Below are 27,943 nucleotides of genomic sequence, written 5' to 3'. Positions count from 1 at the left end.
TCTCCGGCCTGGCCTCCGGGGCAGGCAGGAGGTGAGTAGCGGACAGCAGGCCCAGGGCGGGGTAGCCGCCCAGTTCCCCGGGGGGCTGCGCACAGCAGCTTTCCCGGCTACCTGCCACCCTCCTGGCCGCTGAGCCCAGGATGCGAGGATGGCCAGCTCATCTCTGCCCACTCTGGTGCCTCTGGGCCCTGAGAGCCTGCGCCCCTTCACCCGGGAGTCCCTGGCAGCCATAGAACGCCGGGCAGTGGAGGAGGAGGCCCGGCAGCAGCGGAACAAGCAGATGGAGATTGAGGAGCCTGAAAGGAAGCCACGCAGCGACCTGGAGGCTGGCAAGAGCCTGCCCCTTATTTATGGGGACCCCCCACCGGAGGTCATCGGCATCCCCCTGGAGGACCTGGACCCCTACTACAGCAACAAGAAGGTCTGGGCCTAGGAGGGTTCCCTCTACCCGTCTGTCCATCATCCGTCTGTCTGCCTGTCCGTACAGCTCACAGCTCTCTCTCTGCCTCAGACCTTCATCGTGCTTAACAAGGGCAAGGCCATCTTTCGCTTCTCCGCTACACCAGCTCTCTACATGCTGAGCCCTTTCAGCATCATCAGACGTGGTGCCATCAAGGTGCTCATTCACTCATATCCTGCCCAAATGGAGTGAGAGCAGGGGCACGAAGGGGTTGGGGACGGGCAAAGCCAGGTGCTGTGGGTGAGGAGGCCCTCCGTCCACCTCCCCTCCCCACCTGCTCCCTCACTTTCCTTGACCCTCCCCCTGACGCTGTTCAGCATGTTCATCATGATCACCATCCTGACGAACTGTGTATTCATGACCATGAGCGACCCGCCTTCCTGGTCCAAGCATGTGGAGTAAGTCTTCCCCTTCTCGGAGTACCCGCCCCCCCAACCCCAGGCTTGGGACACAGCTCACCCCGGGGGGCTGTACTTTGAGGATACTGCTCTTGTCTTCCAGGAAGACACACACTCTGTAACTGTCACCCCATCAACACCGTAAGCCCTCGGGGTGGTGCACATTGTCCCTCTCACCAATATCCTCAACCCCCTGGGTGGCATATTTCATTTTTGTGACCTCCCTCCTGGGAGGTCTGTCGTTGCCACACCTGCCCCTGCCTGCCCTCTCCCCACCAGGTACACATTCACAGGGATCTATACCTTTGAGTCCCTCATCAAGATGCTGGCCCGAGGCTTCTGCATTGACGACTTCACATTCCTCCGGGACCCCTGGAACTGGCTGGACTTCAGCGTCATCATGATGGCGTGAGCGGGGCCCAGAGGGCGTCCCAAGGCTGAGGAGGGGGAGGGGAGGGGGCCAGGCTTCAAAGAGGGTAGCTGAGTGGGCTGACCCTTTGGGAGGGGTGAACCGTGGGGATCACAGGCAAGTGTGCAGTGAGCTGTCCAATTCCAGGAGCTGCCATTTCTGGAGTCTGGCTTGGAGGCTCTCCCAGCGCATGTGCAAACACACATGGCAGCCCTGGACCCCAGTCCCACAGGCCCTCCAACACTGGGACAGCTGGGCTATGCCCAGCAAAGTTCCTGCACTGTCTTTCCCAGCTCTCGGGCCCCAACAGGAACCTTGGGGTGTCTGACCTGGCCTTTCCCCCAACCCCTGTGGTAACCCAACCACAAAGATTCCATGGGAATCCTCATTCTGGGCCTGGAGAAGCTGCGATTTCTGCCCTAACACCCACTTCTGACTCTGACACAGCCTTCACCTCATCCCCCCTGCCCAGGTACCTGACAGAGTTTGTGGACTTGGGCAATATCTCAGCCCTGAGAACCTTCCGGGTGCTGCGGGCCCTGAAAACCATCACAGTCATCCCAGGTACTGGGGAGCTGGGGGACCCCCTGCCTGGGCCAGCAGGCCTCGCCCCATGCCCAGGCCTGGAACGTGACACACAGCTCCAGGAGGCTGACCTAGGGTCATAACACTCTCACACCAAAACCTGGATACACAGGGAGGCCCCCACTGCCAGGGAAGAGAAGGGGCCAGAGGCTGGAAGATGGGCACTGGAGAGGAAGCCCAGCACAGACTCTGAGCCAGACTGCCTGAGCTCAAGTCTCACTAGCTAACTTGGCCTTTACGCAAGTGGTTTCACCTGTCTATGCCTCAGTTTCCTCCCCTGTAAAATATGGATAATAATGGCACCACTCATTGGGTTGTTAGGAGGGTTACATGGGCATGTTCTCCCCTAGTCCAACCCCCTCAAACTGTGGCTGAGGAAGGTGAGACCCTGAGAGACCCTGGGAGGGGAAGTGCCTACCAAAGGCCATACTGCTCGCTGGCCACCGAGGGAAGCCACCGTGCCTTTCCTCGACGCCAGCTTCCAGCATCCTCAGAGCTCAGAGTGTTTTGATAAGAGGGCGGTTGAGCACCTGTTTTCCCAACAGGCTAAGATAAGGAAATGAACTAATATGGAAGCGAGAGACACTCTGATTAGGCCCAAAGAAGTTATGGCTCTTCTATAAATGATGGGAATCTGTCCCTGGAATTCTGTAAGATGTTTTATGCCTTTGCCCAAAGAGGCAGGTTTGGAGATGTTATTATTATTATACATAGATATTATTATATATAGATATATATTATATCTATATTATAGATATATATTATTATCTCCAACTCAGTCTAGAGCTTCTCAGAGTGAATCCTGCTGTTCCTTAGATGTTAATAAGAAAAGGGGTTCTGGGGCACCTGAGTGGCTCAGTGGTTGAGGGTCCGACTTCGGCTCAGGTCATGATCTCCCAGGTCGTGAGTTCGAGCCCCACATCACTCTCTCGGCTCTCAGCACAGAGCCTGCTTCAGATCCTCTGTCTCCCTCTCTCTCTGGCCCTCCCCCACTCACTCTTGTTCACACTCTCAAAAATAAACATTTAAAAAATGAAAAAAGAAAGGGGGTTCTGTTAAGTAAGTTAAGGAAACATGGTATTAAAGTTTTCGCTTGTTTCTGTAGGACTTGTCAGAGCCTTTGATGGGATAATTTACAGTGACTCTCCAAGAGCAGAATCTAGAGCTGAGCCCTTCCCAAACATGATTGAACCCCTTCTTTTAAGGGCACAGCTTGGGAGATCAGTGTTGTGTAGAACACACTTTGGGAGTGTTGACCTAGTGACATTCATGCAACTCCACCGTGTGCCCGTGTGTTACTCTACGAGTCAGGCAACAGCCTGGAAAGTCCTTATGTAAAGTGCATTCTTCTGGTGGCCGAGGCCCTGTGGCCATTCGAAGGCTCCACATCAAGGATGTGATCGGAGGAGGGTGGGGTTAATCTAGGAAGGCTTCAAGGAAGTGGTGCCCCTAGTAACTCACGCCTTGAAGGAGAGATGCAATAGGCAGAGGCTCCAGAGGATAGCGGAGTGAGTTATCACCCCGCCCACCCCCTTCTCTTACCCTCCTCCCTATGGTCAGGGCTGAAGACGATCGTGGGGGCCCTGATCCAGTCGGTGAAAAAGCTGTCGGATGTGATGATCCTCACCGTCTTCTGCCTGAGTGTCTTCGCCCTGGTCGGGCTGCAGCTCTTTATGGGAAACCTGCGGCAGAAGTGCGTGCGCTGGCCCCCACCCTTCAACGACACCAACACCACGTGGTACGGCAACGATACGTGGTATGGTAATGAGACGTGGTATGGTAATGAGACGTGGACCGGCCACGAGAGCTGGGCCAGCAACTATACCTTTGACTGGGACGCCTACATCAATGATGAAGGTAAGGAATGCGGGGGGGGGGGGGGGGGGGGGGGAAGGCTGGTGGGATCTGCCCCAGCCCCTAGGGCAGCCCCTTGTGAGATAAGCAGCAGGGGAGACCTGAGCTTAAATCTATCACTTACCAGCTTGGGTATCCGCTGACACGTCCCTCGGTCTCCCTAACCCTTAGTACCCTCCCCTATGAAACTGAGGCAACAATACCTTTCTCAAAGGGTGAGCGTGACAATAAATGACCAATTGCTCTGAAAATCCTAAAGCTTCTGCTATGAAAAGCAGCGGCCCATAGTCCGTATTCCCTAACCTACACGTTCCTTGTTTTCCTCCATAACACTATGTGCTGGCACCCTGGCAGGGTCACCACCAGGCTCGCACGCTATTCACATGCCATACTTCACGGGCACACACGCGCAAGCCACACAGTCTCGCCAGCCACACTTAGTCTACACAATGCCTTCTAGCAAATTAGAGAAAGGTACCCCTTCTTCAATCTGGCCCCTGGATTCTAGCTCCCCCGCCCCCCCGGCCTGCTCACCCCTCAGTCAGGGGCCCTGCTCAGGTGCGTGGTGGCCCCAGGCATGCGCATTGCAGGTATGATCCTGCCGCCTCTCTGTGCCCCTGCTGTATCCCGACTGCCCAGCCACAACCACAGCAGGGCACTGAGCTGACTGCTTGCGGCCGAGATCCCTATAGTGCATCTACCCAGAGACCTTAAAGGAGGGGGAGGGGCACCCAGAGAGCATCCATTTGGTGTATGTGGTCCACACAGATGTGTCCACAGGAGTGCAATGGGTGCATGTGTCCACAGTGTGTCCACGTGGGTGACATGTTTCCTTTGTGGCCTCTGACTCCCAAAGGGAACTTCTATTTCCTGGAGGGTGCCAATGACGCCCTGCTTTGTGGGAACAGCAGTGATGCTGGGTGAGTGATACTGGGGAGTGGGAAAAACTGTCCCAGGGGTGTTGGAAGATGGGAGCTGATTAGGGACAGGAACGTGGGGGTGATGGGAATTTGAGGAAGACCCATGGACATGACTGAAACACTTCCCTGTTTGGGGGATACAGACAGAACTATAGGATTTTTTTCCCCTTGGGCTCCCCCATCTGTCCCTCAGCTGGTATTCTCTTCCCTCCCTAAAGCCAGCACCCCATTTTATCCCCAGGCACTGCCCCGAGGGTTACGAGTGTATCAAGGCTGGGCGGAACCCCAACTATGGCTACACCAGCTATGACACCTTCAGCTGGGCCTTCCTGGCTCTCTTCCGCCTCATGACACAGGATTATTGGGAGAACCTCTTCCAGCTGGTACAACTGCCCCCACCCTGCCTCTCAGCCCTACGGCCACCTCTCCCATCCCTACAGTCTTCTCAGGGCTTGGCGGGACCCAGAGCAAGGCCACCTCCTCCCTGAGACTCCCCTCAGTGCCCCTACACACAGGTTCTTGGAGCCCTCTGACACTGGGGACCCACCCACATCCGAGCCACAGCCTTTTCTCCCTTTACCAGTTTTGCCTTAAGTACTGAGATCTGGGCCTGGCACAGACCCCCAGGCCTCACAGGAAGCAGTCGGGCCGCTTAGAAATTCAACTCTGCTCTTACACAGTTATTTAGCTTCTACTGTTTGCATGGAAGGCAGGTTGAGTCTAGAGCAACAGTGCCTTCTGGCCACTGATAATGTTTCTAACACTGACGATATTAACGATAGTAATAATGACAACTACTATTTGTTGAGCTCTTACTAGCTGCCAGGAACTGTAGAACTGTAGGATTCAACTGACCCCAAAGCTCATGTTCACCATTTTTTAAATCCTGGCTCTCTGATCTCAAGATGTCTATCTCAGGTCCTCAGGGATCTCTAAGCCAGGAGACCAGGGAAGTCTGGATCCCAAGTATATATTTTGAAGCTCCCCAGAATGTGGCTTAGCCTGCCAAAGCTGACCATACCCTGCCTCAAGGTCCTCAAATCACCAGGCTCTGTGAGGGACCTGTTTACCTATCTGGGCAATGGGTATGTGGAGAGGGGTGGTGGGTGAAATCCAGCAGGGTACCATGTGACACCCCCTCTCTTCCTCCCCCCACCTCTTAGACCCTCCGAGCAGCTGGGAAGACCTACATGATCTTCTTCGTGGTCATCATTTTCCTGGGCTCCTTCTACCTCATCAATCTGATCCTGGCAGTGGTGGCCATGGCATATGCAGAGCAGAACGAGGCCACCCTGGCTGAGGATCAGGAGAAAGAAGAAGAGTTTCAGCAGATGCTGGAGAAATTCAAAAAGCAGCAGGAGGAGCTGGAGAAGGTCTGAACTCAGGGAGAGGAGGCCGAGGATCCAGGGAGCTCCCTGCCCCTCAGCCTGGGTTCTCCCGGGCAGGCAGAGGGTGAGGGAGAGTCATGGGGTAGAGGTTGCAAGGCAGGGCGAGCGCTAGGCCCCAGGCCTAGCTGGGGGCTGTGGTGGGATGGGAGGTCTAGGCAGTAGAAAGAGTAGTTTGCAGCTTTGTGCCTCTGTTTCCCCATAAACAACAGGGATCTGGAGCAGTTAAACCTGAAGTAGCCTTCCAGCTCAAATATCTATGGTTTTGTGATTCTTTTGGGGCAGGAAATGGGTCTGTGCTGAGGGAGAGGTGGGTCCTGATGAGGCCCCAGGGAGCAGCTGCCCATTTCTTACCATCTCATCAAGTGTGGGGTCAGTCAAAGCTTCAGAGAATGGAGGGTCTTTGGGGATGAAGGTCTTCAGTCACTTTGGCCCCTACCCTGTCAGCCCCACTGCCGCAGAGATTGCCCCCCAAACTGCACCGGGCTCAGTGCAGGAAAAGAAGAGGGGCCCCCGTCCTAAAGCACTTGGAAAGAAACTCTGAGAGTCAGTCCATCCACTGGGCTCAGAGATGGACTCCATGCGCACCACCCTTGCTGACCCACAGGCCAAGGCCGCCCAGGCTCTGGAAGGCGGGGAGGCACATGGGGACCCAGCCCACGGTAAAGACTGCAATGGCAGCCTAGACACATCACCGGGGGAGAAGGGGCCTCCAAGGCAGAGCTGCAGCGCAGACAGCGGTATCTCTGATGCTATGGAAGGTGAGTGCTCAACACCCCTGTAGACATCCTGTTCTGCCTGTCCTGCCCATCAGGCCACTCGGGCTCCTGGTAGGGGGGTGCACTTGGGGACCTGGCTGGGCCCAGCATTGGGAGGACAGTACTTTATACAGGTGTGGAAGAAATGGCTGTGATAAATATAGTGCTGGCTTAGCTTGGCCCAGTCCTGACTGCAATGCCAGGCTGCTGTGGGAACTGGGGCTTTCCAGGAGAGCCTGGGGGGCTGCCAAGGCAATGGGGAAGGACAGGATAATAATACTAACCAGCAAGGCCCAGTGTTCTGCTAACTGGAAACCCTGTTCCTCGGTGTCTTCTGGGTGAAAGTTAAAGGTCAAAGATCAAACTCTGCCCGGGTAGAGTCACAGATTCTCCATACTAAATCCCTGTACTGCCCTTATAAGTCTCAGGGAAAGAACAGGATACGGTAACAAGGGCAGGGTGGATAGACACAACATGGATAGATGGATGGATGGAAGATGGATGGAAGGTTGGATGGATGGGTGGGTGGGCAGATGGATGGATGGATGGATGAATAGATATATGGATGGGCTGAAAGGTTAATGAATGGGAAGAGACATAAGTGTATGGATAGATGAAAGGAAAGGGGGGAGGGAGGGAAAAGGGGAGGGAGTGAAGGGAAGGGAAGGAGGAAGCAAGAGAAGGAAGAATAAAGGAAATCTGACAAAGAAGAGATCTGGTCCCCTTCCCATGTCCCCCTCCCCTTCCTTGTGCCAGGAAGGACCTGGAGGGCCGAGAACTTTGCAGACCTCTGGAGGGCACCATCTCACCTGATTTTGTGTGACAGGCATCCAGGAATCTGTGCTCTGTCAGAGAATGCCCCAGGAGATGCTCAGCATCACTGGCTGAGGAGATCACTCAACACTGCCCTTGCTGGGACCCTTGTGAGAAGTTTTGGGTGTCAGACATTGTTTGAGGCACCTGCCCTAGCACCCAGCTTGGGGGTAGGGATGTTACCATCAGACTAGAATCTGCAGCCTTTGAGAGGTCCAATTCCCTGCTAATTCCCTGGGGTGTCCCAGTCATACTGTCAAACCCAGGTCCCCATGGGACTGCCCCCCCTCCAGTCCCCTTTCCTCATCTATGAGTTTATTGGCTCATAAACTTCTGGTGGTAACGAAGTGAGATCATGCCTAGGCTGAGGACACCCACAGGCAACGGAGGCCTTGAAGGCCAGGAGGAAGGGCAGCTTTATCCATGGGCCTAACAGCGTTCTAGTGCTAAGGTGGCAAGAATAGACAGTGATTCCAGAAAGCCACTGTGGTGGGAAAGGACAGACTGGCTGGAGACACTCTGGTGGTGTCAGCTTTACTGGGAATGGGAGGGAGAGCCCTCAGGGGGAACCTCGGTCTGCTCCTGAGTGGCCCTGGCCAGCAGCAGGTGGAATGGGACCCAGCCCTCTACAGTGGCCTCCCACCTCTCCCTAGGGACCCTCGCGCCCAGCCAGAGATCACAGCTCCAGACCTCCGTCAGGGAGTGAGAGTCATTGAGGGGCAGGCTTTGTGCGGTGGGTGCCCCGAGAAGGAGCAGCTGCAGGTGGAGCCTTAAGAGAAGGGGCTTCATGGGGCGCCTGGGTGGCTCAGTCGGTTAAGCGTCCGACTTCAGCTCAGGTCACGATCTCGCGGTCCGTGAGTTCGAGCCCCGCGTCGGGCTCTGGGCTGATGGCTCAGAGCCTGGAGCCTGCTTCCGATTCTGTGTCTCCCTCTCTCTCTGCCCCTCCCCCGTTCATGCTATGTCTCTCTCTGTCTCAAAAATAAATTAAAAAAAAAAAAGTTAAAAAAAAAAAAAAAAAAAGAGAAGGGGCTTCAGACAAGCCTGGCTAAAGGGGTGGAGTTTTCAGGGTCAGAGCAAATGGGCAGGGCTTTGGGGGTTGGACCCTGTGGGCGGGGCCTGCAGGGGCAGGTCTTGAGGGTGACTGGCTGAGAGAGGGGCTTGGTGTAGGCCTGGCTGAAGGCTATGGGTTGGAGAGGTGGAGTTCAAGGGGCAGGCCTAGAAGGTGGGACCTAAGATACAGGCCCGGGAAGGAGGACATGGGTGGGATCCTCATCAGGTGTGTTTCTACCCTGTTCCCAGAGCTGGAAGAGGCCCACCAGAAGTGCCCACCGTGGTGGTACAAGTGTGCCCACAAAGTGCTCATATGGAACTGCTGCACCCCATGGATGAAGTTCAAGAACATCATCCACCTGATTGTCATGGACCCCTTTGTGGACCTGGGCATCACCATCTGCATCGTGCTCAACACCCTCTTCATGGCCATGGAGCATTACCCCATGACAGAGGAGTTTGACAACGTGCTCACCGTGGGCAACCTGGTAGGGAGGAGAGAGGGAGAGGTATCTCTCCCACGCAGGACAGGAGAGGGGCCGCAGGGCCCTATGGGGCCAGCTGGGCTGTTTGGAAATATGTGGCACTATTGGGGGGCATACAAGGGTCATTTTCCCAGCATAGGGGGGGCATGAGCTGATGTACAGGGAGATATATGGGGTGATCCATGGGACGTGGAGTTTGGGTTTTAGGGTATTTGAAGGCAGAGAGAGTGGGGATGAAGTGCTGGACATTTTAAGACCCAGAGTCAGGGGATCTGGGGTCTAGGTCATGCCCTGGAGGCAGAGGTGGGGGGATGGTTGACAGGTCTCCACTTTCAGAGGTTGTTGTGGGCCTAAGAGGGACCAAGAGACCTGAAAGTGGGGGCGTATAGCCATGGGCACCCAGGCCCAAGAGGCCCCGGGGCATAGTACCCCAACCCTAACCCCCTGCCCACTACCATTTCTCCAGCACGGTCAGGCCAGCTCCCCTCCGGCCTTTCCTGCCCCGCTATTGTTGACACACACTGATCCGCCCGCTTATCCCTGCCCATTAGGAGCATTATCACCTCGTTTCCAGCCTCCGTGGAGCCTGACAAAGGGAAAAAGCCGCCTCATCCTCCAGCCCTGCCCCGCCCTTCCCAATTCCCTTAGACATTTTTCCAGATGGCAGATGGGCAAGATGTTCTCCCCACCCCGAGGGTGCGGGGAGCCCGGGGAGAATAAAATTTGGGGGCCAGCAGCAGTAGGAGGACTGTGTGGGTAGCATGGGCATCAGACCCTAGACTTCCCAGCCTGTGCGAGGCGGGCACTTCTATCCCATGGAGATGCCTGTGGCAGCCATGCCAGGCTGGGCTGGAGGGGCAAGGGCGTGCTCTGGGCGTGCAGCTGCTGGGGTGTGCGTGATGGGCCTCGCCCGCTGCCTGCTCACCCCCTGCCCACACTCTGCTGCCGTCTGGGCACCTGCCACGGCCAGGGACAGCTACTGGGAGGGGCTCAGCATGTGCACAGGCAGGCTGTGGACCAGGGCAGCTGGTGCCCGGCAGGAGGGGGCCATGCCCAGGGAGCTTTCAGAGGCTAGGCAGCCCGTGCACCCCTGTGCCAGGTTTGTGGGGAGCAGCTCTGGTCTTCCCATGGATCCCTGACCTCACCCCCTTTTGGCCCCTACCATAGACTTCTGAGTCCACTGAGATTTGCTGAGTTCTGGGACCCCTGCCAGTCAGGGTAGAGAGGGTAGGGTGTAGAGACAGGAAGACTGAACTAAGCACCCCAACACCTGACTTTGAGATCTGACTCGTTCCCGGATGGGTGGCAGGAGCGAGCACTTGCTGTTTCTCTCTCTGACCCCTCATTGTTCTCATCTCTGGGACAAGTGACAGTCACTCCCAACTGCATAGGGAGCGGCACACCAGTGAGGTCATGATGTGAACCACAGAGTGCTCTACGAGTTCTAAGTACTGTGGTGGAGGTTGGCCCCGAGAAGTTAAGTGACTGGCCCATGGTCACAAGGCCAGAAGTGCATGGGTTCGGGTCTGTCTCTGCTCTGTGGCCCGGCCATTGCACTCTTCACTCACATCCACACACACGTGGGCGGTGGGTTCCGCTGCCTGCCCCCCCCCCCCCACTCAGGGCTCTGGACCGCCCCCCTCAGGCCCCGCGGGCTCTGCCAGGAGGTGGAAGTCACGGGGAGACTCCAAAGGCCCCGGGCTCCCTGAGGCTCTGTGACCCGGATGGCACCCCACCCCACAGGTTTTCACAGGCATCTTCACAGCAGAGATGGTACTGAAGCTCATCGCCCTGGACCCCTACGAGTACTTCCAGCAGGGCTGGAACATCTTCGACAGTATCATCGTCACCCTCAGCCTGGTGGAGCTGGGCCTGGCCAACGTGCAGGGACTGTCCGTGCTCCGCTCCTTTCGGCTGGTGCGTGAGGCCCCGGGGCCAGGCTGAGGAGGGGTGGGGTGGGGGTGCCAGGAGGGTCAGAGGAGAGATCCCCAAGAAGCCACTTGTGCTTCTCAGAACACTAGGAACCTCTCTTCCTAGAGATGGGGAGAAAGAGAGCACCCCCCTTATCACAGATGGCTGCCGGGGGCCGAAATGACAGCCCCAGGAGCTGACCCCTAGTGACCTTGGGTGACAGTGGAGCAGGGACCATATTGCAGACCTGAAGCCTGGGACTCAGGAAGCATCAGTAGTAGAATTGGGAGTCCAATTTAGTATCCTGTCCACCACCCTATAGGAGTGCTTCTGTATTTTTTTAACTTCATTATGGGGCCTTTCGTTCATGCACAAACGTATAGAGTATAATGAACCTCTGTGTACCTGTCACCTACTCCAGTGGCCATTAACCTTCTGTCATTCATGTTCCATCTGTCCCCCACTTCTGGGGGGTGGGAGGGGAAGTAGGTGAAAGCAACTCCTGACACAATGTCACTTGTAAATACTTCAGTCTGTATCTTTAAGAGATGAGGGACTCTTTCTTTTGAACACATAAAGAGGATGAGGTGATCGGATAGGAGTATTCCCATTTAATAGAGAGGCAGACTGAGGCCTCAGATCACTCATGGGAGAGTTCTTTCTCCTAAAGATGCAGCTCCCTTTGGTTGGGCCGGGGGTCCCTGGGCCTCATTGTCCCCCGCCCTCCCCCTGCCCGGCAGCTGCGTGTCTTTAAGCTGGCCAAGTCGTGGCCAACGCTGAACATGCTCATCAAGATCATCGGCAACTCAGTGGGCGCGCTGGGCAACCTGACGCTGGTGCTGGCCATCATCGTGTTCATCTTTGCCGTCGTGGGCATGCAGCTGTTCGGCAAGAGCTACAAGGAGTGTGTGTGCAAGATCGCCGCAGACTGTAGCCTGCCCCGCTGGCACATGCACGACTTCTTCCACTCCTTCCTCATCGTCTTCCGCATCCTGTGCGGGGAGTGGATCGAGACCATGTGGGACTGCATGGAGGTGGCTGGCCAGGCCATGTGCCTCACCGTCTTCCTCATGGTCATGGTCATCGGCAACCTAGTGGTGAGTTACGCCCACTGGGTGGCTCCCCCACCCCCACCCGGGAAACCCACGCATATCCTTTTCCTTTATTTTGTTTAAATTTATTTTTGAGAGAGCAAGCAGGGGAAAGGCAGAGAAAGTGGGAAAGAGAATCCCAAGCAGGCTCTGCGCTGGCAGCACAGAGCCCGACATGGGGCTCGAACTCATTAACTGTGAGGTCATGACCTGAGCCAAAATCAAGAGTCAGACTCTTAACAGCCCCCACGCTTTATTTCCTTTAATCGGGCTGTCCTTCAAGGACTTTTTTTCCCCATGTGGTCACACTGTATGAAATCCCTAATACTTGCCTGTGTCCTACCTCTCCCACCCAAGAAGGCAATTTTATATGGTTTAACCCAGTGGCTCTCTAAATATCTTTTATTTATTTATTTATTTGTTTATTTATTTATTTTTTAACGTTTTTATTTATTTTTGAGACAGAGAGAGACAGAGCATGAACAGGGGAGGGTCAGAGAGAGAGGGAGACACAGAATCTGAAACAGGCTCCAGGCTCTGAGCCGTCAGCACAGAGCCCGACGCGGGGCTCGAACTCACGGACCGTGAGATCATGACCTGAGCTAAAGTCGGACGCTTAACCGACAAGCCACCCAGGCGCCCCAACCCAGTGGCTCTCTAATTTTGACCTGCTTGAGGATCACCTGGGAGTTTCTTAAAACCCAGATGCCTGGCCCCACTCCCGCAGAGTGATTCAGCAGCTCTGAGCCAGGGCCTGGGAATCTGCATTTCTAACGAATGCGGCTGCTGCCGGTGCAGAGACCACACTGTGAATAGTACTGTTGAAACTTAATGTTTGGGACAAAGTAACATGATAACTGGAGTCAGACCCACGCTCCAGTCCCAGCTCCGTTGTCATCTGTGTGACCTTGAATAAGTTACTGCTCTCTGGTCAGCTGGTTTCTCTGACTTCACATGGAAGAAAAATGGCGGGCACCTCACGGGGAGGCTGAGAGGCTTGACTGTGACAATGTGCAGGAAGGTGCCACGTAGGGTTGGCACCAGAACTTCTGGGCCTCCTGTCCTTCTCCCACCGGCTCACCCCTCTCCGTTCCTGGAATCACCCGGGAGCAGGGAGAATCCAGAGATGGCATAAACTGCCTCCATCCTGCCGCTTTCTGTGGCTCAGGGCTTGGCCTGTGGGGCTGGCGCAGGGGAGGAGCTGCAGGAGGCCACGAGGCACAAGAGTGGGGGCCGTGACCAGCATTTCTGTGGTAGGGCCCGGGAAGGCGTGTCTCCTCGTCCTGACACCCACGACTCCTTCCCTGGTCGGGGTGGGTGGTGTTCCTGCCAGGACTGCTGTGCCTGGCTGCCCCCTGCAGCGGCCGACACTGCCCTGGGCAACCGGGGTAGGAAGCCACACGTCCCCACGTTCCGCAAAGTCTTGAGGAATCCTTGGGCTGCTGGGTCAGCGCTTCTCAGATATCGCTGAGCTCTGTCTGGGGGCAGGGGTAGACCGATGGGGAGGGGTGTCACCTCCACTGGGGAAGAGACCATGGGACGAGGTCCTGAGCCCCCAGGGAGAGCTAGGCAGGAGAACCCAGGCTGGCTGTCGAGGGCTTGCAGAGAGACAGAAGATGCCCCATCAGAACTTCGAGGCAGGATTGGGGAGGGGGTAGCTGGGTCTGAGAAGTTTGTGAAGGTAAGTTTAAGAGGCTAGGGTGACCAAAAGGGTCTGCTGTGGGTTTCTGTCTGAAAGTGTGTAAACTCAAAAACATTCCAAGCCCCTGCTTTGCCACTTACTGACTAGGAGACCTTGAGCAAATTATTTAACCTCTCTCTGGCCTCAGATTTTCTCATCTGGAAAATGGGGACGATGATGGTGATGACCTATTTCACAGGATGGTCTGAGTGCTCACCAAAGCGCATGGTCTACAAGGCCAGGGGAGTCCAAATGTTACAGGCCTGTGGGGGAAGAGGGAGTGGTGGTTTAGGTACCCGCCGTTGGCATCACACCCCCAAGTATTAGGCTCCTACCATGTGCCGGTCCCTGCACAAAGGGCTTTACATGCGTTATCCCTAATGCTCTCCACAACCCTGGGAGGCAGGTAACGTTGGTGCTGTGCTCCGAGGAGGCACAGCCTGGAACCACACAGCTAGTGTGAAACTGAGCCCAGACTGGAACCTGGGCCTATGTCACGCCAACAACATCAGTAATAGCAGCAGTGGTAAGAATGACGGTGTCAATACCAGCAATAACAACGGTGACGACTGACCTCTATTTACATTTGTCTAGCATTCTGAGCACTTTCTGCATATTTCTCTCTAAATGCTCACCACCACCCGATGGGGACATGCTGTTTTATCTCTGTCTTGTAGATGGGGAAGCAAAGGCTCAGGGAGGTAAGCTAGGAACCTGCACAGGATTTGAACCCAAGCAGTGTGGCTCCAGAGTCTGGAACCACTGCACTGCCTTTGTGTGCATGTCACTCTCACCCCCACCACACACACACGCACACACGTGCACACACACACATGCACACACGCCACTGATACCCTTTTCCAGCCCAGCTCTGTGGCTCTCTCACTCTGCTCAGAGGGAGTGGAGCGGCCCAGGGAGGCGGCACTGTCCCCGCCCACTGCCCCCCCCCCCCCAGTCTCATGGGAGGTGATGTCTGCCAGAGGACACTGCGGCATCCTGCCAGAGAGTGTGGGGACCCATGTCCCCTGCATCATGGCACTTGAGCACTTCCTCTGGGTTACTGTGAAGAAGAGGAAATGACCGAGGTCATAGGTAACCCGCCCCTCAGAGCCCCTGGGGGGAACATGGTGTCCATCCCCCTTCCCTCCAGCCCTCCTCCCCACGCCTTGCCCGAGGCAGCTATTTCTGTCCCAGGAAGGAGCCGTGTGCAAACCCTGCTGACCCAGAGAGCAGCTAATTCCCATCTCAGATGTGTTTCTGGCAACTGGATGCTTCCCCCCGACAAAGGGAAAGAAAGACCAATAAATTTTGGTTGGGGGCAAAAGCAGAAAATTCTCTAAGGAGTATAGAGATGGGGAGGAATCCCCCTCGCATGTTCTCCCCAAGAGAGTTATACATGTATACACACACACACACACACACACACACACACACACGCACTTTAAAGATCTTATCCTAACATGATTTTTAAGGCAATGATAAAAAGACCTTGGAGGACCCGGTGAAAGCCAGGCAGTGAGAGACGCATGGCGAAGTTGGTCAAGGGTGGCAGGTGGACATGTACAGGCTCCCCTACTCTTTCGTGTCCACTCACACACCAAGCCCTGACCCAAGGCCCCCAGTACGACCCAGCCCTGCCACCCCAGCAGAACTTCACCTTCCTCCTCATTCCCTGGGGGCGGGGGGATAGAGTGGTGGATGGTAGGGCCACCATACTGTGCAACTTCTGAGGTTACCATTCACACTGTAGCCTAAACGAATGATGTCCTCTAAAGATGTGCAATGACTGGAAGCCTGGGTCTAGTCCTGGTTGTGTTGTGTGTCGTAGGGCAAGTCACTCCACCACTCTGGGACTCAGTCTCATTATTAATAATATGCTGAGCTGGCCTCAGAGTTAACCATAGTCTTCTGTGTACTTTGTACCTTCTGTCATTGCACGCATAACAGCCAACAAGTTTTGAGTGCCTACTGTGTGCTCTATTGATCTTTTAATCCTGACAACAATGCCGGGAAGTGGGCACTGGAATCATCCCCATCATACAGATGAGGAAACCGAGGTACAGAGCAGTGATATGATTTGCTTCAGGACACATAGCTAGTAAACTGGGGTTTTACCCCAAGCAGAATGGTTTCAAAGCCTGTGCAGCCCCATCTCTACTGCCATGAAAACCCACTGCATTGTATTCATGGCACTGATCGAATGTCTGTCTCTACTAGGTTGGAGAGCCACGACACCGCAGTGGGAGAGACTCAGCACATGCCTGTCCCTGAAAAATAAAGCTAGAGACCAGAGGGGTAGACCAGTCACCTCTTAAGGCCTTCAATAGGAATATGGGAAGGAAATTAGATGGAGCAGGGAATCCCAAAGAAAGAGAAGGGGGTGAATAACAGGTCAAATGCCCTTCCCAGAGCAATAGCATACAGGGATATGAACACCAGGGAGCACAGCCTCTGTTAACAGACAGGAAAAAGGAGCGCCTGGGTGGCTCAGGCAGTTAAGCGTCTGACTTCGGCTCAGGTCATGATCTCGCGGTTCACAGGTTCAAGCCCTGTGCTGGGCTCTGTGCTGACAGCTGGGAGCCTGGAACCTGCTTCGGATTCTCTGCCCCTCCCCCACCCCCACTCTGTCTCTCTGACTCTCTGTCTCTCAAAAGTAAATAAACATTAAAAATAAATAAATAAATAAACCAGACAGAAAAAAGAAGGCTCAACAGATTCAGGGTCTCAATAAGTCCTGGAAACTCAGAGACATGAGCTCTGTTCTTTGTTCTGCATTCCCCAGCAGTGGAGTTAGAAGACAGGATCATGGAAAGAGTCCCTGTCACCCAGTGGGCCTCCCCAAATCCTGCCTCTGCCATGGTCTTACGGAATCCTATCGTGCGCCTAGGCCTCAGTTCCCTTATCTACAAAGCGGGGCGATAGTAACACTCCTCACTTCCCCAAGCAGCTGTGAGAATCCCATTAGGTAATATTCTTTCAAACGCCCAGCATGTGGCCGTTCTGATCTGGAGGCCTGAGGCCCCTCAGGCTGGCCGAAGGCGGCACCCTCACGGGCCCAGGGGTTGAGCTGAGCTTCCTCCAACCTCTGCCCCCCAGGTCCTGAACCTCTTCTTGGCGCTGCTGCTGAGCTCCTTCAGCGCCGACAGCCTGGCAGCCTCAGATGAGGACGGTGAGATGAACAACCTGCAGATCGCCATTGGGCGCATCAAGTGGGGCATCGGCTTTGCCAAAGCCTTTCTCCTGGGGCTGCTGCGCGGCAAGATCCTGAGCCCCAAGGAAATCATGCTCAGCCTCGGGGGGCCCGAGGAGGCCGGGGAGGCAGAGGAGGCTGGGGAGAGTGCCTCAGAGGATGAGAAGAAGGAGCCGCCGCCCGAGCAGGATGACAAGGACCTGAAGAAGGACAATCACATCCTGAGCCACGTGGGCCTGGTGGACGGCTCTCCCCCCAGCATTGAGCTGGATCACCTCAACTTCATCAACAACCCCTACCTGACCATTCACGTGCCCATTGCCTCCGAGGAGTCCGACCTGGAGATGCCCACGGAGGAGGACACTGACACTTTCTCAGAGCCTGAGGATGGCAAGGTAAGCCCATCACGGGGCCTGGCTTGACGGGGTCAGGGGTGAGATAGATATGGCTTCAAACTTTGTGTGACCTTGGACAAGTCCCAACTCTTCTCTGAGCCTCACTTTCTCCATCTGTAAAATGAGGGTAATGGCACCTACCTCGGTGAGCATTTGGTGAGATGCTGTGTATAAAGCACATGGTACGCTCTCTGTGCCTGGTGACTGCTGTTACTGCTGTCAATACAGTGATTCTGATGGGCCTTCCCTAGTGTCCCTTCGCTCTGCAATGCCACCTGGGCCCCATCTCACCAGCAGGTGGTGCTCTTGGACAGGATGTTCTTACCTGTGACACCTTAGCTCCAGGATTGGGACCCCTGAGGCCTCTCTCAATCCCCCTCTGGGCTTGAAGTCCTTGCCATTATCATGTGTTTCTGTTTAGTCCCCACTGGGGCTAGTCCCAATCTCCCAGTGTGGGCCAAAGTGCTGGGTCTGCGGTCTGAGGGGTGGAAGGGGTTGGGGGCCAATCAGGTTGGGTATAAGGAGAGCAGAGGGCTGGGCACAGCCTCAGCAGGAGCCTTGACCCACCCACCCAGGAGATGCCCCTTCCTCCTGCCCCTCCCCTGCAGGGGTGACAGAGGGACTGGTAGTCATGCCCCAGCAGCTCAGGCTGAGGCTAGGGCCTTGCCTGGACCTCCCCGGGGAGCTGGTTCTGAGCCCCCAGGCTTCCCCTCGCCTGGCAGGGGAAGGGCTAGCAGATCAGCTAGGGCAGAGCCCCCTGCCCACCCCCACCCTATTGGCCTTGGGCCTGGCTGGGTACTGGAGCCTGAAAGAACTTTGCCCTAAAAGCTCTTGACTCCTTATTCCCCCTAAATATGTGGCATGCTGTCTTACCAGGGGGCCGTATGCCTGCCAAGCTATAAATACCCAGGGAAATGTGGCACCAACCTCGGTATGAGGAGCGGGGGTGGGGGAGTGCTGGAGAGCTTGGAGGGCCAAGGCTCTGGGGACTCTGAGAGGGGCAAGCATGGCTCCAAGGGGGATTGTGGCAGCTGGGACACACAGGCAGGACAGATGACTCAGTGCGTGAACTAATGTCTGCCTCAGTTTCTCTTTCTGTCAACTGGGCACAAGGACCTCTGTAATTTTCTGGTCACCATTCTGGATCCAGAACTGCCCCCCAAACTGCCTGCAGGGGCCTTCAGAGGCCTCACCTCCAGCCATGAAGGGGTCCCCTTGATGAGGGAGCCTAGGGCTAGGAGCCTGGCCTGGGACAGTGCCAGCAGGATGTGGCAGAGCCCCGGCCAGGCCAGAGCACCAGCCTCCCCACCCCCCACTCCCACCCCCAGGTTCCTTTGGCCCCAGGCTGGAGCTTTAGCTGAGGAGAGTTTTCCTTTCTTTCTGGATTCCTCAGCCCAACAGACCCTGGGAATGGGAAGGCTTAGACCTTCATACCTGCAGGCTGTGGCAGCCCCAGTGCCATCCTGGCCCCTTTCTTGCTCCCTCAAAAGTCACTTCAGGCCTCTCATTCCTCTACTATCCCACCCTGTGCCTCCTAGGACCCCCAGCCTGGCTCAGCCACCCCCCAGCCTGCTTGTCTCCAGCCTCCTCCCTTACCTGAGGCCCTCCCCTGCCTCCTTGTGCCCTCACCATCCCTTCCCAGGCCTCAGCCCTGCCCTGATCCACATCTAAGTGCCATGGTCACTGTGGTTCTTCTGCAAGGGCCGCAGTGCTGACTCTATAATCCAGGGTTGAGTGGATGAATGAATGAAAGAATGATGAATGAATGAGTAGGTCTGCTCCACCCCCTCTTTCTCCTCTGCCTCCTGGTCTCCCATCCTGACCTCCTCCACGCACCTGGTGGGAGGACCCAGGGGTCATGTGACCCTGTGGCCCCTGCAGCAGCCACCGCAGCCCCTCGATGGGAACTCCTCCGTCTGCAGCACCGCCGACTATAAGCCCCCCGAGGAAGACCCCGAGGAGCAGGCTGAAGAGAACCCCGAAGGGGAGCAGCCTGAGGAGTGCTTCACAGAGGGTGAGGACAAGCCTGTGTGCATGCACCCCCCACCTCACCTGGTGCCTCCCCAGCCCGGCAGCCCCTGGAAGGGACAGGCCATGCCAGGGGCCTGGGGCGGGGGGGTGGTGGTGGACAACAGCCCTGGCCTGGCCACAGCCAATTGTGCCCTTGAGGACATCTCAGGATCCTGTGCATCACAGAAACCATGCAGAGCCTTCCCCACCCCCCCACCTGATGCCGCCTGTTCTGACACACCCCAGAGGGAATACAACCCCAGGGAGGGGTGTCAGAGCCTGGGATGCCTCCCAGCCCCTGATCCCCTGAACCTCCAGTACACGCAGCCCCTGAGGACTGCCTTGCAGAATCCCCGCAGGGCTCTGAGTGTGACCCGGCCCAAAGCAAGTGCCTGGGAATGGCTGCTTTAAGACCAGTCTCCTCCTTGGCCTCATCCGGGGAGAGGCCTGCCCAGCCCAGCCCTTCAGGAGATAGCCCTGCAGAAACACTGGGGCTGGGCTGGGCAGCCTGAAGGCTGCTTGGGAGAGGCGGAGAAGATGAGGACGGCTGCACCTGGGAAGGTGGTGGGAACACGCTGATTGTGCGTCCAGAGGCCGCCCCCAGTCCTGTGACATGGCGCCCTTGCCCCCTTCCCTCCCCCAGCCTGTGTGCAACGCTGCCCTTTCCTCTACGTGGACATCTCCCAGGGCCGCGGGAAGATGTGGTGGACCCTCCGCAGGGCCTGCTTCAAGATCGTCGAGCATAACTGGTTCGAGACCTTCATTGTCTTCATGATCCTGCTCAGCAGCGGGGCCTTGGTAGGCACGGCCCTGGGGACGGGCATGGGCAGAGGACCTCCCAGGGCTCCCTCCTTTCCACACCGTGGGAGGGACGAGACCTGGGCAGTCTGGGCCCCCAGAGAATCCTAAAATGACCTACCTGTGGTTGCAGGATATGAGGTAGAATGTGTGAATTTTCTTATAGCGACAGATGGGGTCCAGCTCCAGTGCACCCCCAGCAACAGGTGCCAACCAGCACAGAGGCGGGAAGGCCCTGGGAAGGTTGAGGTGGGGGGAGGGGGCCAGGGTTGAAGATGTGGCACTGTGAAGTCCCTCCGAGCAGATGACTGAGTGTTGCCCCTGGGGAAGGGGAGCTGAAGGGCTCCTCCCCGTGGGAGAGCTCACTTGCCCCCACGGTGGGCCCGGGGAGTCTGCGAGAAGCCAGCAGCCTGCCCCTGGCCTGGCCCCCAGTGCTGCTGGGAGGCAGCAGCATAGGGCAGGTTTGGGGGGGGGGCGTGGCTGTTGCCCCAGCCTCCCGCCCCGGCCACCCCTGGCTGTGCTGGCCTCCAGGCCTTCGAGGACATTTACATCGAGCAGCGGCGGACCATCCGCACCATCTTGGAGTATGCCGACAAGGTTTTCACCTACATCTTCATCCTGGAAATGCTGCTCAAGTGGGTGGCCTACGGCTTCAAGGTGTACTTCACCAATGCCTGGTGCTGGCTTGACTTCCTCATTGTGGATGTGAGTGTGCCCCCCACCCCCCCGCCCCGCGGCCAGATCCAGAAGCATTCCTGTGGCCAAGGACCTTAGGGAGCCCTGACTCGGAGGCCCTGCACCTCCTGATCACCCCACCCTCCCTTTGCAGGTCTCCATCATCAGCCTGGTGGCCAACTGGCTGGGCTACTCGGAGCTGGGACCCATCAAATCCCTGAGGACACTGCGAGCCCTGCGTCCCCTGAGGGCGCTGTCCCGATTTGAGGGCATGAGGGTGGGTACTGAGGGGGACTCTGAGTAGAGCTAGGGATCGGGGGAGCAGCCAGTGCAGGGCAAGGTGAAGGGGGCGCAGGTCTATACTCCAGCCACCACTGGGGAAGGAGAGGCCTTGAGCTCTGGGCTCTGCTGAAGGCCAGACTTGAGGGCCCCCAGACATCCCACACCACCCAAGTGCCCCTCCGTAGCTTATCTCTGCCATCACTGGGAGGCAGCAGAGACTGCATCAGCTCCCAGGAGGGGCCATGAGGGCACCGAGGCCTGAGAGAAGAAGAAGGAAAGCAGGTCTGGGGTGTATAGGTGTCCCTCTGAGCCTCAGACTGGGGCCTGCCAGGGCTCTGAGACCTGGATGAGCCGGCAGGTGCTTGTGCCTGCCCGTCCTTCCCTCAGGCCCTTGAGAATAGAAGTGACAGTAAATACAGGGTTTGGCCAAGACAAATGGGATTTCCCCAGCCAAGAGAGGTCTGTTGGGAATAAAACCCACTCAGAGGGACAAACTTCTGTGAAGCAGCTGGTTGTAGGCCAGCAGTGCACTCAGCCCAGGTGACTCCCTCCTGTTCATGCTAGGGGCTGGCCAATGCTGGACACCTCCCCAACCCCCACCCCCACCCCACCAAAACCAGGGATCCTTTCCCACCAAGGGGAAATGGCCTCCCCATGGCCATGCAGCCAAGAATAGAGCTACCCCAGGCATCACCAGGTTTGTGCCACCTACTCTATCTGGAGGTCCTAAAGAGCCTCTCCTTGAAAAAGGACAGCTCTCAGATTTAGCCCGGCCTGACATAGTGAGGTTGGCCTGTGTGGCCAGCCCTGGCCACAGGGCTCCAGTCTCAGGTTCCTTCTGCTTTGAAGACCCCAGTGGCTTCTTTTCTGTGTCTGTGTCTCTGATGCTATGAGCAGATGAGCAGGGGGCCGGGTCACGGGGGCTGAGTTTCCTATGGGGGCTGAGGAAGGAGTGTTTGTCTCCTGCCTAGTGACCCGTGGCCAGGCTGCTTCCAGAGAAGCCTAGTGCCCTGACTCTGGGCTGATGGCTCCAGCCAAGCAGAGAGCCCTCTTCAACCACTAGGCCAGCAGCACCCCCAACCCTACTCTTCAGTTCCCCATCACCCACCCCCACCCCCAACATATAGCCCAGCAGACTTCTCCCCCTGGCCTGGCCCAGATCAACCCTCCTCCAGGAAGCTGTCCCTGAATAACAATGCCCAGCCCTGTCTGGTCCCCTTGTTAGTGTAGGTGGAGGGCCCTGTCCTAAAGGGGATTGGGTAAAGACCTGGCAATGACCCCTTCCCCCGGCCCCCCAGGTGGTGGTGAATGCCCTCTTGGGAGCCATCCCCTCCATCATGAACGTGCTGCTTGTCTGCCTCATCTTCTGGCTCATCTTCAGCATCATGGGCGTCAACCTGTTTGCCGGCAAGTTCTACTACTGCATCAATACCACCACCTCTGAGAGGTTTGACATCTCTGAGGTCAACAACAAGTCTGAGTGTGAAAGCCTGATGCACACGGGCCAGGTCCGCTGGCTCAACGTCAAGGTCAACTATGACAATGTGGGTCTAGGCTACCTCTCCCTCCTGCAGGTGGTGAGTGTAACCTGCTGCCCTTGCACGAAACTGGCATGGAGGTGCTCCTAGACTGTCATTGTCCCTAAGCCCACTGCTCCTTGTTAGGAGGCCGCCCACCTTGCTTCTGGTGCTATGGGACCCTGACGTACTATCTAGACCACTCTGGTCTCTATTTGATGCCTGCCCCTTGGGGCTCTGGGGAGGACCAGGCAGGGGTGAGGAGGGAGACTTATGGATGGTGGAAACAGGAAGCAGCCCCTCCCCTCACGCCCAACCACACTCTCACAGGCCACCTTCAAGGGCTGGATGGACATCATGTATGCAGCTGTGGACTCCCGGGAGGTGAGTGGGGCTCCCTGAGATACGGCTGGTGAGCCAGCCAGGGAAGAGGACTCAGACCAGACACGCACAAAGGCACATTCTGCCCATCCCCACCCCCGTGCCGCCTCCTCAGGAGCCCCCAAACTCAGCAGCCTGGGGGGGTGGGTGGAAGGGTCCACCCCTGGGCCCCAGGCCCTTCCTGCCCACAGTGAGATGGGAAGCAAGGGGCAGCCAGCATGTCCCCCCAGACCTCCCCATTCCATCCCGTCCTGTCCTGTGGACTCTGCAGAAGGAGGAACAGCCACAGTATGAGGTGAACATCTACATGTACCTCTATTTTGTCATCTTCATCATCTTCGGGTCCTTCTTCACCCTCAACCTCTTTATTGGCGTCATCATCGACAACTTCAACCAGCAGAAGAAGAAGATGAGTATCCAGCCCAGCCATCCCGGGGCTCTGTCCTCCCTCCCTCTGCTCACCCGTCCCTTCATATACTCACTCATGCCACCTCAGCACCTGCTGTGCTGTGGCTGGCTGCGTGATTGGGGCAGCAAGCCTGGGTTCACATCCTACCCAGCGACTTTGAAGGTAGTGATTTGACCTCTAAGAACCTTATTTAAAAATGAGGTTGATGCTACCTGCCTGACTAGGCCATTCAGAGGACCCAACACGATACTGATGGAGAGCATCTGGCCCAAAACAAGCTATGGGGCAGTGCTAATCCTCTCCCCTATGTCTGTCACCTCCCTCCCCTCCCTCCCTCCCTTCTCCAGACCCCTCAGTCCCCCTTCACTTCTTCCCTCAGCCCCCATCTCTGGCCCCTCCAGGTTCCCCTCCTGGCATGGGGGTTGCTTTAAGGGTGGTGCCCGAGGTAGGGAGGTCCTGGAGGCAGAGAAGAGGGACCTCCAACCTTACAGGCCCCATCTCATTATACTTTGGAGGGAAAGACATCTTCATGACGGAGGAACAGAAGAAATACTATAATGCCATGAAGAAGCTTGGCTCCAAGAAGCCTCAGAAGCCAATTCCCCGGCCCCAGGTACCAGCCCTCTGAGCCCCTCCTCTGGAAGCTTCTATGAACCAATGAGGGCAAAATGCAGGCTGCACTCTGCCCACCAGGCTGTGTCGCTGGTGTGAGGCCGGGTCCACCTGCAGGGAAGCTGGGGTCACCAGCCAGGAGGAATGGGGCCTCTTTATAACTGCACAGAGGCACCGCGTGCAGGAGCGGCAGCTGCCTGATAAACCCCAGTCACTGCTTTACCCCTCACTTGGCCCTCCACAGCCCCCCAGTGTCCGCCCACCCCTCCAGCTGGTAGCCTCAGGGGCAAGGGCCCCTAGAAGTGGAAGGAAGAGGACCCTCCTGAGTGAGCAGTGACTTTGGGAGAAGGATGAGAGGTTGCTGGGGGACCTTTATGGGAGGAACGGTCCTAGAGTGAGGAAGATACCCACAGACCCCACAGGATGATCTGCTCTGAGGGATCCCGCCCCCCCTCCCCCACTGCCCTGGCCGACTCTGCCACAAGCCCTGACACACCTCTTCTCTCTCTCTCTCTCTCTGTCTGTCTCTCTGTCATGCTGTTGTGTCATCTTGTGTCTCCCTCCTGTCCACATCCTGTGTGGGTCCTTACCACTGCCCCCCCACATCCACCCACGTGCACCCCTGCACTCCTACCCATGCTGCAGAACAAGATCCAGGGCATGGTGTACGACTGCGTGACTAAGCAGGTGTTCGACATCACGATCATGATCCTCATCTGCCTCAACATGGTCACCATGATGGTGGAGACAGACGACCAGAGCCAGCTCAAAGTGGACATCCTGTACAACATCAACATGGTCTTCATCATCATCTTCACCGGGGAGTGTGTGCTCAAGATGCTCGCCCTGCGCCAGTACTATTTCACCGTCGGCTGGAACATCTTCGACTTTGTGGTTGTCATCCTGTCCATTGTGGGTGAGCGGGGCCAGGCCGGGCTGAGTCATCCAGGAGGACCGGGTGCTCCCGTTCTCGTGCACCTGCTCGTGCACCTGGAAAGCTCACACGCACACTTACACCCACACGTGTGCCCATGCACCTGGCATTCACAAAGGCACCCAGGGTGGGCTCACGGGCAGTCCGTCACCTGCGCACACGTGAATGCACAGCTAGAAACATTTACCTGACCGGTAGATGCACACTCAGGTGCCCATGTGCTGAGCGGAAGACATAAGATGGTGCCACTATCCATACACACAGGGGAAGTGCGGAGACGTGTGTGTAATTATGATAGCAACTAGCTACCATTTATTGATCAGTTATTACGCACCTGACACTGTGCTATCCTGGGAGGCAGGTACTGTTGCCGCGTCTGCTTTACAGATGAGGAAACTGAGTCACAAACAAGTTAAATGTCATGCCCAGAGTCACACACAGAGCTGTCCTCCCTCTGTCTCATCTGTGGCATCTGCAAATAGCCTTGGGAGTCAGCCGTACCCTCACCCCATCACCTTGGGCATATCCCACCCCCATCTAGCTGTGTCAGGGCAGAGATGTGGCCCCTGGCCCCAGGGCCCTGGAAGAGCCCGGCCTAATGGGTCATGCCATTCGGACCATGCTTCTACCTCTCCCTTATGGGGAAGAGCACACCAGGCTAGGCCCCCTTGAGCCCTGCATGCCCCCTACTCCCTGACCCAGCCTCCTACCCAAGGGCAGTGGTCCTCACCACTTCCTCCCTGCAGGACTCGCGCTCTCCGATCTGATCCAGAAATACTTCGTGTCACCCACACTGTTCCGAGTGATCCGCCTGGCGCGGATCGGGCGTGTCCTGCGGCTGATCCGCGGGGCCAAGGGCATCCGGACTCTGCTCTTTGCCCTCATGATGTCCCTGCCTGCCCTCTTCAACATCGGCCTCCTCCTCTTCCTGGTCATGTTTATCTACTCCATCTTCGGCATGTCCAACTTTGCCTATGTCAAGAAGGAGTCGGGCATCGACGACATGTTCAACTTTGAGACCTTTGGCAACAGCATCATCTGCCTCTTCGAGATCACCACGTCGGCTGGCTGGGATGGGCTCCTCAACCCCATCCTCAACAGCGGGCCCCCTGACTGTGACCCTACACTCGAAAACCCAGGCACCAGTGTCAGGGGCGACTGTGGCAACCCCTCCATCGGCATCTGCTTCTTCTGCAGCTACATCATCATCTCCTTCCTCATCGTGGTCAACATGTACATTGCCATCATCCTGGAGAACTTCAACGTGGCCACTGAGGAGAGCAGCGAGCCCCTTGGCGAGGACGACTTTGAGATGTTCTACGAAACGTGGGAGAAGTTTGACCCTGACGCCACGCAGTTCATTGCCTACAGCCGCCTCTCTGACTTTGTGGACACCCTGCAGGAGCCACTGAGAATCGCCAAGCCCAACAAGATCAAGCTCATCACGCTGGACCTGCCCATGGTGCCAGGGGACAAGATCCACTGCCTGGACATCCTCTTTGCCCTCACCAAGGAAGTCCTAGGTGACTCTGGGGAAATGGACGCCCTCAAGGAGACCATGGAGGAGAAGTTCATGGCAGCCAACCCCTCCAAAGTCTCCTATGAGCCCATCACCACCACCCTCAAGAGGAAGCATGAGGAGGTGTGTGCCATCAAGATCCAGAGGGCCTACCGCCGGCACCTGCTCCAGCGCACTGTGAAGCAGGCATCCTACATGTACCGCCACAGCCAGGATGGCAGTGGGGATGGGGGTCCTGAGAAGGAGGGCCTGATCGCCAACACCATGAGCAAGATGTATGGCCACGAGAATGGGAACAGCAGTGTGCAGAGCACAGGTGAGGAAAAGGGCTCATCAGGGGACTCTGGACCTTCCATAGGACTCATACCCATCAGCCCCTCAGACGCTGCCCTCCCTCCTTCCCCATCCCCAGGGCAGACAGTGCGCCCGGGGGTCAAGGAATCTCTCGTCTAGGCAGTAACGAGGTGGCCAGCTGAGCCTGGCACAGCCCCAAAGCTCCCTCATGGTGCCTGCTCACTGAGGGAGCAGGGCTTTGAGTCTGCGACTGATCGGCTCTCTGTTGGGGACAGGATTTGGTCACGCTGGGGCTGACACCCAGGCCATGGAAAATGGGAATTGCGCTCAGAGGCTCCACACTGGGCCCGAGGCCCCAGCTTCCATGATTTCTCATTTCAAGTTGTCCTCACCTCCTCATGGGCCCTGCTGCCTCTCCTCTTGGGGGGAGGTCAGAACACCAGAATCTCTGCCCCCCACGTTGGGGAGGAGCCAGCCTACGATGGATGGGTTAGCTGCCCTCCTGCCACCAGAGTCTTAAGGGCTATTGGCCTCTCCTCAGGAAGTGGCTCAGCCCCCCCCCCCAGACCCCTCCTGGATAAAGATATATTTTAAAGATTTTATTTTTAAGTAATCTCCACACCTCACGTGGGGCTCGAACTCACAACTCCGAGATCAAGAGTCGCAGGCTCCACTGACTGAGCCAGCCAGGCACTCCCTGGATAAAGATGTCTTAACCTCAGTGAGAGTGGACACCTGACCCCAGGGGCCTACCAGCCCGCCCCCCAGCTGGGACATAGCTTCATCCTGCCAGCTCATGGATTCCCTGGAGAAGGGAAACGTCACTGGTCCAGAAATGTCTCCCCAAGTCTGATTGGCCCCTGGATCCTAATGCATCTGGCTGGGGTTGTGGCCCCCGAAACCATTTCCTGCTTTGTCCATTGTGCAGGCCCCTGGCTCCCCTGGCTGGCCCCTAGGGGAAGAGCGGACAGAGGGTTCCACTTGAGAATTGTCTTTTTCTAGGAAGCACGGATGGCTGGGATAGGTTGGGTGTTGTCAGCTGCATCACTGCACTGGAGGCTTTCTTGGCCTGAACACCCAGACCTGGGGCGGGGCAGGGACCCTGGAGCTCCGGAGGTAGATTTCTG

The 27,943-nt window shown here is 56.8% G+C and overlaps 1 protein-coding gene across 1 annotated transcript; it reads left to right on the top strand.

Moving 5' to 3' along the window:
• The first annotated feature begins 126 nt into the window (after nucleotides 1-126).
• On the top strand, nucleotides 127-27,330 carry SCN4A (sodium voltage-gated channel alpha subunit 4). Its single transcript, XM_042916226.1, has 24 exons — nucleotides 127-421; nucleotides 512-630; nucleotides 769-858; nucleotides 1,138-1,266; nucleotides 1,740-1,831; nucleotides 3,413-3,709; nucleotides 4,563-4,626; nucleotides 4,868-5,009; nucleotides 5,790-5,999; nucleotides 6,619-6,772; nucleotides 8,882-9,120; nucleotides 10,861-11,034; nucleotides 11,769-12,125; nucleotides 16,897-17,385; nucleotides 19,267-19,399; nucleotides 20,039-20,193; nucleotides 20,725-20,898; nucleotides 21,023-21,145; nucleotides 22,449-22,727; nucleotides 22,998-23,051; nucleotides 23,320-23,457; nucleotides 23,966-24,070; nucleotides 24,715-24,985; nucleotides 25,750-27,330. Exons 1-24 carry the CDS (start codon nucleotides 149-151, stop codon nucleotides 26,973-26,975), a joined length of 5,487 nt encoding a protein of 1,828 aa, XP_042772160.1. The 5' UTR covers nucleotides 127-148; the 3' UTR covers nucleotides 26,976-27,330.
• The last annotated feature ends 613 nt before the right edge of the window (nucleotides 27,331-27,943 follow it).

This window comes from Panthera leo, chromosome E1 (genome assembly GCF_018350215.1).
Source record: "Panthera leo isolate Ple1 chromosome E1, P.leo_Ple1_pat1.1, whole genome shotgun sequence".
Taxonomy (NCBI): Eukaryota; Metazoa; Chordata; class Mammalia; order Carnivora; family Felidae; genus Panthera; species Panthera leo.
Note: the sequence above shows the minus strand (reverse complement) of the source record. Positions and strands in the feature narration are given on the sequence as shown.